At 32.3% G+C, this 15539-nt stretch overlaps 1 protein-coding gene and 1 non-coding gene across 2 annotated transcripts; one reads left to right on the top strand and one right to left on the bottom strand.

Annotated features, from left to right (window-relative positions):
- Positions 1–962: 962 nt before the first annotated feature.
- On the bottom strand, positions 963–1043 carry TRNAL-AAG (transfer RNA leucine (anticodon AAG)). The gene has a single exon. It is a non-coding gene; the product is annotated as a tRNA-Leu (tRNA).
- A 2716-nt stretch (positions 1044–3759) lies between these two features.
- Positions 3760–4325, top strand: LOC133285516 (uncharacterized). The gene has a single exon (XM_061482758.1). The coding sequence runs from the start codon at positions 3863–3865 to the stop codon at positions 4154–4156; it is 294 nt and encodes a 97-aa protein (XP_061338742.1). The 5' UTR covers positions 3760–3862; the 3' UTR covers positions 4157–4325.
- The last annotated feature ends 11214 nt before the right edge of the window (positions 4326–15539 follow it).

Genomic DNA, 15539 nt, shown 5'->3' with positions numbered 1-15539 from the left:
CCTATCCAACTTATCACGGTAAGCATATCTGTCAATAACAGACATTAAATAACAACAACAACAATGCAAAATAAATTATGTCTAGACAGGAAGAATAGAAGGGAAAGCTCATCTTGCTCTTACAAACATTAAAGATAGAAAATGGAAGGACTTTAAGATAAATGATGAATTTTTACCGTGTTAAATTTTGAGATGGTGCCCAAAGAGCACAAATAATACACATGAGAGAAAAAGACAGAATTTGTCAAAAGGCTGGGATGATCCACGCATGATGCCATTGTTCGTTGTATACTCTTGTTTCTTTGTTCCAGCTTTAATTATATCATCTCATCCATGATATTGGAGTATGGAGAAAATACTTGTAGAAAAAAAGCAGATATAGAAAAATGCCAAACCTTCCTTAGAGGAAGTACAAAAGCACATATCCCAATTATTCTAAATCATCTCGTCAGGTTTGTTCTATAACAAAGCTGCAAAAAAAAAGAACAAAAATTATTACACGTTCATGTAATAGAGCAACAACTTGAGAAGATGAAGAAGATAAACAGACAGATCAGAGAAGAAATATATGCACAGAAGCTAATTAGCAAATGAAAAAAATTCAATAACACATATTCTATTTATACACAATTTTTTTGTTTTTTTTTTTACATTTTTTTTTTGTTTTTTTAATGATTATTTTTAACAAAATAATTTTTATTATGCAGCATTAATATGGTTAATGATTGTTCAAATGTTTTCTATCTTTTAAAATTTAAATTCAAGATTTGAAAAAGCACGTTATGGCTCAACCCTGTGGGAGTCGTGGCGAGGAAGGGTAAAGCACTGACATATTAATATGCTGTTTAGTTTAATATAATTGGAATGAGCAAAGATGTTGAGAGTGGGTTCCTTAATATAATTGGAATGAGCAAAGATGTTGAGAGTGGGATTGGAACCCAATGAAATTCATAAAAGCAATGTGTTGAGAGTGGGATTTGAACCCACGCCCTTTCGGACCAGAACCTTAATCTGGCGCCTTAGACCAACTCGGCCATCTCAACTTGCTTGTGCTGATGTTCTAAATATTAGTTACTTAACTTATTTCACACGGAAAGGTATACCAATTCTTCTGTGATCTTAATTTTTGGTTCAGTGTTTGTCAATTAAAATGATGGTTCTTTTTTTTTGTCCTTTTAGATGAATGTAGTGTGTTTTTTAAATTTTAAATTATGAATTTTTCTCTTTACTCTCTTTCCCCATAGTTTATTCAATTATCTCTCTTAAAAGGATATGAATGTGTGTGTCCTTTAAAATGACACACACTTTTTCCTAATTTGCTATTATTTTGCTCACCAAATCTGGTGATGATTCCTGTGAGTCCCATTTAGTGACTCGTATACGAAATTGGCTCTCAAAGGATTGGACTGTCAGGTTACTTCATACTTACAGGGAAGGAAATGTCTGTGCGGACTGGCTAGCAAACCTTCCTCTTCTGAAGCTGGATCAGGAGGATTTTATAGTTTTTTATGTTCCACCTTTGGATATTAGGTGGCTGTATTTTTCTGATTTTAGCTCTGTTCACAGGGCTAGACATTCGTGATGTAGTTCTTTTCTGTTTTGTCTTGGGGCTGTGCCCTCACCAAAAAAAAAAAAAAAAGCCGAGAAAGGTATTAATAATTTTCTTTATCTTCTTCGAAAAAAGTTATGAAATAAAAATAAAAGATGATAACATAATATATACATCACAAAAAATAAATGAAAAAATCATCACCTGTAAAAGGTTATAGTCCTAACTTAGTCTATATGCATATGTTGGTATTTGTTAGACTGTGTGACATGAATCTATAAAGATTATTGAAGCATGTAATTATTTTCAACACTCTCCCTCTTTGATTATCTTGTGACTCCTAGGATTTAGCTTCTGCCACAGATAGTGAACATATCTATGTGTGCTCGTTCAGGATTTTGGATAAACAATTATGAAAAACATGAACATAAGTTAAACAAATTATCTAGTGCAAGAGAAGAAGAAAATGGTCCCAAAATTTATCAATTATTTTGGCTCCTTCCCTATTTCTTCCGTGTTGTTGAATCATCCAAATGTTGGGCCAAGTGGCGGAAAAATCTTCTTGATGAAACTCGAAGTCTCCTCCTCTTTCTTGAAAAATATTTGGCATGCATCCCAGCAAAATGCATTAGCTAGCGAACTAATTATGGAGTATAATTCTTATGGTTGTGTTAACGTGGGTTATTATTACATATGGTAAGAAATTTGAGTAAAAGTTATTAAATTAAAAAGTATTTAATATTTTAAGGAATTAAAAAAATGTCACTTTTTAAATAATTAATATAAATTAATGAAAAATAATAAAATCTTCTTATTATATGTTTTAATTATACACTTTAACAAAATACCTATTCTTATAAAATAAACTTACAAAAGCATACCCAAAAAAAAAAAACTTACAAAATATTTTACAAAATAAAAAAATTAATTTCAAGAATAGCTCTCAATTCTCCTGTTTACTAAATAATAAATGTTTCTAATATTTTGAATGCATCTATTTTTTTAAATATAACACTTTTTTTTTCGTTATACATATAACTCTTTCTTTATTAAATAAGAGGAAACTATTTTAGTTTGATATATTAAAAGTAGGAAAAAGTTCACAAATGCTCATGTGGTTTGCTTCAGAATCATTTATGCCCCTGTGATTTTTTTTTTATCACATATGCTCCCGTGCTTTGTAAAAAATAAAAAATCACAGGAGCATAAGTGATTCTGAAGTAAACCACAAAGATATTGATGTACTTATCCCTTAAAAGTAATTATATATCTTTTTAGCAAATCCTCCTACATCTTTCTAAATACTTAAAATAGCAAATATTAAATGATTAGAAGTAAAAAGTGTTGGGAATGAAAAAAAAAAACCAATTCCCTTCTATAAATAATTAGGAGAATTATTATGAAGATTCATTAACATAATATAGAATTATATTTTTGAGACTTGCAAAGCAGGGTCATAATAAGTACTTGTTTATTTAAAATATTTACTGTATTAAATACTTTTTCCTTTGATTATTTTGTTTGTGCAAAATAATAATTATTATTCCATACCCAAGGACACTCATTAAAAGAGAATGTGTATGTTTTTTTTTTTAATTTTAATGTAAAACACAAATAAATTTTTGGTGCTACTGTTGCACTTAGATTCAATAGGTCTTATCAATGAGAGCAGCGATACACATCAGAGTAAAAAGAAAAAATTTGAATGAACTTTTTTTTAACTGACATGTCATAATTTTATTGGTAAAATACACTGAATCTGATTTATTCGTAAAACACCGTCCTATAATTAAAATCTCGCAGGTTCCGTTTGCAAAGGAAAAAGTAAAACTGAAAAAAAAAAAAAAAATATGCATCACTAATAGAGGTGGCAAAGCGGGCTGCCCGCCCCGCCCCCGAGGCGGACTGCCCGTCAAACCCGTCACATTTTACACTAAAAATTAAAAAAAAAAAAAAACAGCCCGGACGGGCTGGCGGGGCAGACTTGGCGGGCAGCGAATTTAGAAAATTCAGTCCACCCCGCCACGTTTGACGGACGGGGCGGGCCGGCCCGACGGGCTCGGCCCATTTTGCCAGCTCTAAATTCACTAAGCTCCAAAACCCCAATCTTGCTTCGGTGAGCCACCAATCACTGTGTCGTAAACGTGTACAATTCCACAACCACTTTATTTATTTATTCATTTTCACTTATTCAAACACTGCAAAAAATAACTCACAGAAACCCCTCATCTTCTTCTCTCTCTCTCTCTGTTACCCCTAATTCCTTCTCTCTCTCTCTATCTTCGATTCATCTACGTCCGTATCTTCCAGCAAATGGGTCCGATTGTGGTGAGCCAATTGGCAACCGGTCTAAGCGTGCTGGCCGGAGCGGTTCTCGTGAAATCGGTGATGGACCAGAAACCCATGGCCGGTTCATTCCCTCGCTGTCCCAGTTGCAATGGAACCGGTCGAGTTTCTTGCTTGTGCTCGCGCTGGTCCGATGGTGATGTCGGATGCAGAACATGTTCCGGTTCGGGTCGCATGTCTTGCAGCAGTTGCGGTGGAACCGGAACCGGTCGACCCTTACCGGCTAAACTCGCAATACGCCCGCCGAACCGCCCCTCTTAGTTGACCGCTCTGTTCTTTCAACTCCTCTTAGCGTTAGTAACATTTTATATTTGTTTATTTTATTTTATTTTTCCCCTTACCATACCTAATCAATCAAATATATTGTTATTTTTGTAATATAAAGTGCACGGTGACACTCGTAATACAGAGATATTAGGTTGTATTGTAATTGAGGTTCTTAATTCCTTATAAAATCATAGAATTTTAATCCCACTTGGGCTCTTTTTAACAAAGGCCTAACTCCGTTCATTTTGATTCTTAATCTAACAATGAATTGAAGAAAGTGCGAATTTAATTACTGTGTAAAGGTTTAAGGGAGAGATTATACTTACTACCTCTTTTTACAACCATTAGATGAATGTAAATCAACGGTTAAGATTTAGTGGTGAGAGGTAGTAAAAAAAAAAGTAGTAGTAGCTATAACATCCCCAAAGTTTATTGTTTTTCATTTTGGTAAGAGATAAATTTATATCACGCATAAAAAAAATGTATGAGACTTTTTTAGGGAACCATAGAGTTCCACACATTTGTGTGTGTGTTGGGGAGAAAAAGTTTAGGAACATGTATCAAATATCATTTTATTAACTTTGAGAGAATGGCAGAGAACACTTTGAATTGTTGCACTGGAAATGGGTTTGTTTCCTAGTATGTCAATATGATCTATAAGGCAGAGCTATGAAATTGAATTTAATGGAGAATCAATAAATATATCTCAAGCTAAGGTTGAGAATCGGGGGTTGTGTTGGGCACTAGATGAAAGATGTATTTTTCTAGATGTAAATGAATATGCAAAAGGTACCTCTTAAGAGGAATATATATAAATGACGAAGATTATACGATTGATGTAAATAGTCACTTTAATCCAAAATTTTATGGTGTTATATAAAAACTTTTTTAATGGTTTATATTATTCTCTAACATATCTCATCACGCAACAGTCTTTTGAATTTGAATCGTGGATATTACACAAGTTCAATTTTTGGTTTACCTTGTACTTTTTTTTTGGACTTAATTTCACTATAAAGTGGAGGTGGTGAGAATCGAATTCATGATCTTGTGATCGTTAAAGCCCTAATACCATATAAAGAATCATTTTAACCCAAAATCTTAAAGAACTGTTAGATAAAGACCTTTTTAATGATTTATACTATTCTCTGAATAAATAATTATAGGGAAATAGTTATCTTATTTTGTTGGAAATATCTTATCTCATGTGAGTGAGACAATTTTCTATGTGGAGCCCACTTTATAATTAAAAAAACAAAAAGAAAAAAATAAATGGGCACTGTTACTGTGAGTGCAGGAAAAAAATCTCAATTCCTGCTGCAGAAGAAAACATAAGCCCATAATTATAATGGTTTTGCGCTTGTGTGTTTTATTAGGTGTGAGATAAGCATCTTAACTCAGTACGTGAGGTATGTTGGGGAGCGAGATTTCCTGTAATGATGATTTAAAAATCTCACTTTAGCGGTACAAAATATAACCCCTTATATGAATTTGGACCCAACCATTGAGCTTGCGTTATCGCCTAGAACATAGTTTTTAATTTATTTTAATAATTATCTTAAATTTTAGATTAACTCTAGTAACAGATAATTTGTGTTTTTTATGTTGGATTCATCTCTTAACTAATTTGAAATAAATGTAATGATGATTGTAATGTATGTCAATTAAAAGAAAATTAGTCTAAATTTTTCAACGAGACACCAGAACTTTGAGTGCTACAGTGTAGCTATCTAGCATTCCTCTAACATGTTACTATTGTAGAAATTACACATATTTGGTTGTAATCTCAATCATTGTGTTTGAAATGCTGTGTCTCGTAACCAGTATTGTCTGTGCGTGTGTTGAAACATGAAGTTACCGCGCAATTGTTGAATGCAAGCGACACTTATAGCCAAGCTTGACTGGTTGAATCCGAAAAGTAGTAGTTTTTTTTCCTCACTAAGCTTGACCAATTCAAATTGGACCATTTCAGAAGCATTGAAAATGTGACTTAAAAGTGATGGCGACTTTGTCCCCCAGCTACATGCTAGTTTGCTGTACAAGTGGTTCATTGGGTTGGCGCGCATGTTTTTGGTTAGTTATTAGTGCCTAAAAATGAAATTGTCCAACGTGATCTTGTTCCTAGCTACCACTTGCTACTGGTGCTCAAGCATAAGATGGAAGGCATTTTAATTTTTTTTGATTTGTTTAGTTTCTTAGTGCGCCTTTATGTGATGTAGTTTTTGTGCATGTCAGCTGGTTTACAAAGAGTTAGTGTGCGTTCGCATAGGTTTATTTTTTAGAATAGTTTTTTTTTTTTTCGAAAAAAGTCCTTTTCAATAATTTTAGGGAAAAATATTTATCCTTTTAAATGACACAACTTATATCTTTTCATTCTCACAAAGAGGTGGGATCCTATCTTTATTTTTTTGTCAATTCTCTCTCCTCCTTTATCTATCTCTTTCTCTCTCTTAAAATGACACAACTTTACATCCTTTAAAATGACACATACTTTACGCATAATTTTAATGTGTTTAGATGATAACTTTTAGAAAAAAAACAGAATTTAAAAAAAAATAAAAAGAATTATTTTTTTAAAAGTCAAGATTCCTTATTGCTTAAAATTACAGATTTTAAAAGTTAAATATTTTTTAAAAAATCTGATTTTACCCCAATCTCACTTCAACCCTTGCAACCCACCACTGCACATATATATATACTAATTATATATATAAAAGGTGCTTATTGATTTTCACATCTAAATAACTTTTTTATTTAAAAGTATTTTTTTACGTATTTCATCAAAGGGATATTTATTATTGAAAAGTTTTACAATTCTTATTAATAAATTAATCACTATTGATTTTCGTCAATCTAACGGTTATAATTTTTTAAGAATTAATAATTAATTAATAAATGTACTAATAAATTATAACTGTTAAATTGACAAAAATCAACGGTGATTAGTTTAATAGTGAATATAACTGCCCTCTTCATCAAAATATAAAATAATTTTAACTTTAAAATAAAATCATTCTATAAAAACAAGACATAAAAATTTATTTTTTTAAAAGCTCAAGTGGAGTGGAGGGTTACAATCTCATCCCATTAAACTCCATAAGAGGGGGGAAAAACAACCCAAAAGAAGAACATGATCTAGCAACACCTTCATTATAGTTTGTTCGTGTCCGTTCCTCTAGAAGAACTGAAAAGTAGTGCTTCTCCACATTAATATACATTTGTCCAAGAAAAATAGTTGTCTAGTGTCAAAACGGTTGAAAAGTCAAACCTTTCGCGGTTGAAGAAAAAAAAAAGAGAGTTTAGAATATGATCATTTGATGGGACTTTGACCATATTGCCATCTTTTAGGCAAAAAATGACCAGATTGTCACGCCAATAAAAAAATTTATCAAAATATCACGTCACAATCTCGCTCTGACAAGCAGAAATGGTCTGGACACATATCAGCGTCTGAATGGTCAACCATTCTCGCTGGACTGCCCAGCTAGAATGACAGAATGCTGACACCTGACAAAAGTACAAGCATTCTCTGGATGTCTGTGCTTTTGCCACGTGTCAGCATTCTGTCATTCTAGCTAGGCGGTCCAGCGAGAATGATTGACCATTCAGACGCTGACACGTGTTTTTATTAAAGGGGTGGCAACATGGTCAATGTCTCTCATTTGGTTTGACATTTTGATCTTCCTCAAGCGTATTTTCTTTTTAAAATTTGTTATCTTGTTAAAAATTGCAAGAGTGAATTTTATGCAGAATTCTTCTAATATAGCCATTTATAATCTTCCGTGATTATACGTCCAAACTAAAAACCAAAAAAGATTAATGAATGGGAATTAAAGAAATACAAATTTTTAACTAAGCAGTATCATGTTTTAATTAAAGAAATACTTTTTTAATCTTCCGTAAGGTAAAAAAGTATGTGAATGTTTGATCGTTTGGTTACGTAAAAACTTTTATACCATAATCATAAATTAACTATTTAAAAAGTTAGGTGATTCACAATTCAAATTCCTCTAGTGTTGGCATATAAATTATTTATTTGTTTAAAGTTGTTGGAGTTTAGCAGTTATTTCATGGTCCAGGAGAAGATGGACCTTGTGTTATACCGGGCGGCAAAATGAGAATTTTGTTAAAAAAACAGGAATGGAAATTGTTTGTGAGAGGGACCATTTTAGAAAATTCCGTTGGAGTTTACATAACTTTTACTTAGCAAAGTTTCAAATGTAGTCGGAGGAGTTATTTTTTTTTTTTTTCTTATTCTGAAGCTAGAGGCCATAGAAATTGATACCGAGTAAAAACATTTTGATGCACTTTGAACAGATTAAAACCCAAACCGAGAAGAGATGCATGTTCTAAGGCAGCGTGGCTCACATCATATTGGTCTCTTATGGGAGGTTTACTACTGATAAGCCCAAAACTTGTCTATTCTATTCAATATATACGAATAGCCCATTTTCTTATTGGCTAAGTAAGGAAAACAACTAAAACCGTAGAGGTAAAAATAGTTTTAGTTAGCCCATTTTCTTATTTTCTTATAAGTAGCTTCTAGCTTAAAAATAAGAGGATCCAAACAGGCTATAAATAGTTTTAGTTAGCTTTTTTTTTCCCTCCCTTTCTTTGTCTCACTTGGTTTATTTTCTCTATCTTCTTCTTTTTCTATATTTTCAGGTCCCCTGAAATTCCCTCTTCTTTATATTGAAAATTGTTCCCTTTTTTTTTTTAGCTTTTCCTCTTTCTTCTTATTGGATCCTGAACTCCTAGCCCAAGCTACCTCACGCTCATTTCTAATGAAAAATCTAAGTAGGCCCTACGATGGCAGCGACGTCAAGGCCCATCTCTATCAATATATTAGTTATAGACAAGTAAATAGCATAAAAGTAGCATCAAACCTAAACATCTTTTTCATTTTTTTCTTTCTTTATATCCTTACTTATGAAGTTACGAAAGCAAATTAGGGGAGAGGGGAAACTTTAAACTTTTTCTTCACTCAAAAATCTTGGCATCAAAACTCAAGCCACCAACATCAGTGCCTAATATTCGAATGGTAGGGAATGTTGTAAAGATCTGCCACAACCTCATTCTTATCTTCATGTGTGAGGCAAAATCATAACCTCCATTTGCATCAATATAAAGTGGATAATAGGCCTGGCCCACAGTCACACATTCCTTGCCCTTCTTTGTCCGTTGGGCCACACCAGAGAATCCTATTCAACTTGCCTCTCTGATCTACTATTCAAATCCTTACTAGTCTCCAATCCGTACACCGTCAAGTGTTGGTATGATTATTATGGTATCCCAAGACATAACATAAATATCCATTTATCCTCTACGAGAATAAAAAAAATCTATGCCATCTAGTATCTGTCATAAGGTTGCAAAATTCTCGCTTGAACTCATCAGTTATGACATATCTTCAACAAATTATTATTATTTTTAAATAATAATTGTTAACCATAACTTAATCCAAAAATTTAACACAATAAATTCATGAACATTTTTGTTAGTTATTGCTCTTATGCCAATTCCTCGTTTGAGCTTTAGTGTGTGAAGAGTCAAAGAAACTTAAAGGTTAGTATTTCTTTCATGATTTAGTCAATATTTCAAACCGCATTAATCCTTAATAGGGGTGTCAAAACGGGTTGACACGACACGAATACATAAACACTAACACGATACCAATTTTTATTCATGTCAAAATCTTCAACACTAACACAACACGAATTTTTTTGTGAGTTGACACGACACGACACGAATAACACGTAAAATATGGGTCAAAACGATAATTGACAAAAAGGGTCAAAATTAAAAAAAAAAACAAATAATTAAAAAAAATATGGGTCAACAACACAATACGAATTTTTTACGTGTCATTTTTTCTAACACGAACACGACACTATTTTTTTTGCGGGTCTACCCGAACACGAATTTTCGTGTCATGTCACAGGTCGACCTACATGTTATAACCTATATTGACACCCTAATCCTTAGCGCTTGTGGCGATGCAATTTCTGGTACATTTTTAACTTATATGATTATTAGTTAGTCAATAACTTCATGATTCACACATGAATTTCCAAGGTATAAATGGCATTTGCGCACAACAAAATGAAATATTTTAAAATGACCAAATATTGATTACAAATCAGCATTATGTCCAATTAGATTTGAATTGTCAACCACAAATTGCTTTAAGCAGTAAAGCACCGACCACGGGATCTGGTTTGGTGAAAACTAGTCCTTTTAAGGAAGCAAATGGTGGTTAGCAATGATAGATGTCTAATGCAATTAGTAAATGTTTGAGGTCTACCAACAATATCAAAGCCTTCATGATAATAGAAAGGATTTAGCTAGCAATGCTTATAAAGAGACCATGATTTTGATTCCTCTCACTTGCCTTAGTGGTACTTTTTTACATGCAAGCATGTGCTAGCAATTAGTGCGGCTATTATGGCTAAAAAGAATTATGTTATGGCCCCGAACCAATCTCCTAATTATGTCTCTTGTGAATTATAGCATAAATCTCAGAATCTCCTTCACACACATTTTATCCCTAATAAAGATAACCAATGTGGGCTCTCTCCCTTTCCCACATACATATCCATTCATATATGTTGCTTAGTCCTCTTCGTTTCCTTTGTTAGTTGCGGAGTCAACAAGCGAAGACGCAGTCATGGGAATCATTGACTTGTGTGGGAGAAAGAACAACACTAGCAGTGAATATTGAGTCATTTATCTGAATCCGAAAGTTACAAATCATGCAACATTTGGTTGACATCATGACCAATGGCTTAGCCAAACTTCTAAAAAGCTAAGATTATTTTGTCGGCTTCTTGGTTGCTTGGTCCCACCAAAAAAATTATCATTCTGTTTTTCAGTTCGTGTTCATACCCATTCATAACACGGTCACATGCTAGTAGGGGCAATTTTGTTCCTAAAGATTTCTAGCTATTAAGATGTGATCGTGAGGATAATTCCATTACTAATAATGAACAAGTTTGAAGTTACTGAGTGCAATGCAAGCATGTAGAAAATTTGATTACTGGGATTTTGCAATTTGTTCTTCAATTTGTGGACACAATTGCTCTGGTCTGATAACCCCAAACCATACCCTAAATGTCAGACACTCTGTTCGCTAGTTTTTCGAAGTGGCCACAATTTTTGGTAGCATTAGTGGGTCTTCATTTGTGCTCTCAAAGGGAGAAAAGTTTATAGGAGAAATTAAGTTAAGAGATAGTCTTTTTAAGCAAAATTATTTCTGAAATGAGTAAGAGTATATTTATTTTTTTTCAATTTTATTATATTAAGATCAACCGTGTACTTTAAATAAAATAAGTGATGGATAAACTCTTATTTATTCACTTTAAAATTAAGTTTGCTTTAAATGAGTTATTTTTCCTTAAAATTAATATATGGTTCAAAGTTTTGCCGAAAACAATCCCCTCCCGGATCTACATCATCTCATGCTAAAAAAATATAATCTGGTCATGTGGGGAATCATAATCACACAAAGGTGGATCAATGATAATAAAGGAAGAGAAAAAAAATATTGAAATAAGTAATTACAAAATCATAATTGTTAATTCACCTTTGTATGATTGTGATTTTTTCACATGATCATATCATTTTTTTTAATATGAGAGGATGTATTTTCACCTCCTCCCCCATATTTACTCTTTAAATAAAATAAAATAAAAAATATTCAACTATTCTTATGCACTGAAATTAGAAAGTACTATTGGAGAAAGAAGAGGTAAGCATAGTCTTGCTGCGATCCTAAATTCTAGCATGGCATTGAGGTAAAAAAGATTAATAGGGCATCTTTTTAACTTTTCAATTATTGGGGTCCAGAGCGGCTAAACTTTTAATTATTAGCACAAATGCAAGTCTTGGCACAGGTGTTGGGTCCAACAAAAGTGAACCGAATCTGAACTGATCTTACTTACACATCAAGCAGCCAACTACTTTCAATCAAATAATGTTTGAAGTCAAGACTTGTAATTACATTCAGACTAAATTATTTATCATAGCCTTTAAATTACACATTTTCCTTTATTTTTATGTCTATACTATGTCTTTTATTTTTGTTTTGAAGAATCCTCCCTAAATTTTTATAAACATAATAATATTTTGGAGATGTGATGTGCATATTGCACATATAGGTCGAGAGATTCTTAGAAAAATAAATGATTTTAACAATTATTTTTTAATATATTTTTAAATGTTACATCTAACGAAAAATACCTAACAATTTCAAAACTTGAATGGTAGTAGTGATTGAACATAAAGATCATATATAATACTATTTCCAAAAAAAAAAAGATCATATATAATACTTGTTTAGGCAATTGACAATATAGGGAAGTGGGATGTTAAACTAAGGTGCCATTCACCACCTCAATTCAAAAGTATAATAATAAGCAGATAAAGCGACATAGTTACTTTTAAGAAGAGCGACGCAGCTGGTATACACCGAAGTGATTATGTATATACGACATCATTTTGATATTGCAGCATATTTTAATTATGATGAGCACCAGATTGGGTACAGAATTATAGCGCAAATGAATAAAATGATGTACTTATCATGAATTCCAAAAGAATATTTAAACATAATATTATCGAAATATTCAAACTAACAATCAATCAATTACTTATAATAATATTCCATTTTCTTTTCCTATATTTGTTTTTTATTATTATATTATGTATTATTGATGCTGTTAATATTATGATTAATTTTATAATTTAAAGGGAAACTTTGCTTCTAGCATTTCTTTTGCAAATAATTATTTTCTCGCATTTCTTTTACTATAATTAATTTCAAGACAAACCACAAGTATAATACGATAAATGATCACAAGTAGGGGTGATAAATGAACCAAGGACTTTTGACTCGGCTCGAAAAGGCGTGAGTTTATATGTTTAAAATTGATTGTTGGCATCAGGCTTGAACTTGTATAAAAGCTCGTTTAATAAAAAGGCAGCTCCAATTCAAAAGCTCGGTCTTAGAACCTCTCAGGCTGGTCTAGTATATTATTTTAATTTTTATACTACTTGTAATACCCCTCTCTTTCTCCTCAAACCATTTAATCTCATTTTATTGGTTAAACAGACTTTTTGATTGATTTTGTTCTATATTATGCTGTTTGGATATACATTGAATTTATGAATATTTATGGAATTACTAGTGTTGTTGATTGTATATTCTGTTAGGATAAATTTGTGTTGTCTTTAAACAGGCTAAACCAGGCTTTTATTTTTTGTAAATAAGTCAGGCCACATGCCGATAATTATATTTATAACAAGTAATAGGCTTGGTCAGGCTGGCACATTTAAACACAGACTTAGCCTTTTAAGATCAAAGCTCGGCTCGGCTCGGCCCGTTAACACCCCTAATCAAAAGCTAGAAGAAATTGAATCCAAGATCTTTTCGTTCACGCATATTATCAATCCTTTATTAGCTTTGAGATATGGATAGGTTATTTTGCCTACTTTTTGTTTGCCTACCATTCTAAAAGACTATTAGAGTAGAATCTTAATTAACATTTATTTTTCTATCTCCTCTTTAGATTCTGACCTCACGGTGTTAGTAGGGGTGAAAGTGGGCTAGGTTGGGCTGAGCTTTGTCCCAAAAAGCCCAAGCCTATGCCAAAAATTTCAATTTGGCCTAGCCCGAGCCTAGTACGAGTCTAACTGTTAGGCTGACTTGACTCGTTTATAAAAAATAAAATAAAAACCAAATGGCCTTGCTTGGCCCGTTAACATGTTAATTTTTAACTTCTAAGCAGAACCATGAATCAACTTCACAAAATACTCAAATTCTGTTGCTAAAACAAAAATTAAAATTTCAACGTCCAAACAGAATCATGAATCACAACAAAGCTCATCACAACATGCATTTAAGTTACTTTCAAAAGTACAATGCTCAAACTAAATAACATATATTTCATCAAATCTAACAAACAAATCTATACTATGTAAATTAAAATAACTACATAAATTCAACAAACACATCATGATGCTCGTCGTAGCCAAAAACTTCTCTTCATCTTCTCTTCCCTTCATAAACAATTCCAAGATTACATAATTTGGCAAACAATTTGTAAATGTAGAAAACAAAAAACAAGATAAAGAACAGAAACAAAAAAAAAAGTAAGATTAAGAAACAAAAAAATCTTTTAATAGATTCATATATGCAATCTCACATATTGAAATTATGGTTCCTCCTATATAAAAAATATAGTCAAATTTCTATTAAAATTTAATTAAATATAATTATATTGTAAATAATTTCAATTGATTAAATTTATACATTTTGTTTTTTCTTGAAGTCATACATTTTACGTAACCAATCTCCATCGTATATTAACGCTTGGATGGTATCTTCAGCAAAGCTAGAACTATAGGCATCAATAATGTTGATTTTTATGGTACTGTAGAGATTGTATAAATCTTATGCAACTTTCAAAAATAGTACTGGTGAGGGAACGAACATAGGTCCTTCCACCACCTACTTAGCTCACATGCATCAATTGACCTATCATCATTTGATACTACTATGAATAATGTTATTTTATTTAATTTAAAATAAATAATATGATATGGGCCGATCTGTGAACTTATTGGCCCGACATATAAAAAAAACTTATCACCTAGCTACTTTCTAGATAGACTTCATTAAAAGTTCGAGCCTGTTCTATTTGACTATATGTAATAGGCCAAACCCGACCTGATATAAATTAGGTCATAGGCTCGTGTAGATCGGTCCAACCCACTTTTATCCCAAGGTGTTAGAGAGTGGTAGGCTAAAAAAAATATAGGTAAATAACTTACCCAATACAATTTTTAAGTCCGAAATCGGATTAGTTCCGTTAGGATTTTGAACACCTATTGGTATAAAAAAGAGAGAGAGAATTCTATGGTACCGAATACCGATGCATATATTCAGGTGAAAGGGATGTCTCAAAATATTACGGCCACGCATTTTACAATGGGACCATTTACGAACCAAAAATGATGTTCAAGTTTCTATTTAGATTATGCACAGCTACATTTAACAGGACTGATTTACACCCATATCCCCTTTCCCTATCAATCAGATGCAATCATGAAAATCGAGATTTTTCCTGGAAATTTTGAAGTCATTTCTCATTGCCAATGACTCATATATACATAAATATATAATTAGGATAAGATACCGACCAAGCATCATAATTTTGTTTATATGATGCAACTATGTTTGCAAATAAAACCTAATCCTCCTATCTAATGTTATCTGACTACGAAGGGGTGAAGGCATGTTTTTCTTTTTTGGACGGCGAGGTATGATCGTCAAGCTGATTATGTTATATGGAAGTCCACCTTCATATTATTATCAATT

This window comes from Gastrolobium bilobum, unplaced genomic scaffold, assembly GCF_033153095.1.
Source record: "Gastrolobium bilobum isolate Gb01-03AN ecotype WA unplaced genomic scaffold, APGP_CSIRO_Gbil_v1 utg32472, whole genome shotgun sequence".
In the NCBI taxonomy this organism is placed as follows: domain Eukaryota; kingdom Viridiplantae; phylum Streptophyta; class Magnoliopsida; order Fabales; family Fabaceae; genus Gastrolobium; species Gastrolobium bilobum.
This window is presented reverse-complemented; position numbering and strand designations above follow the sequence as displayed.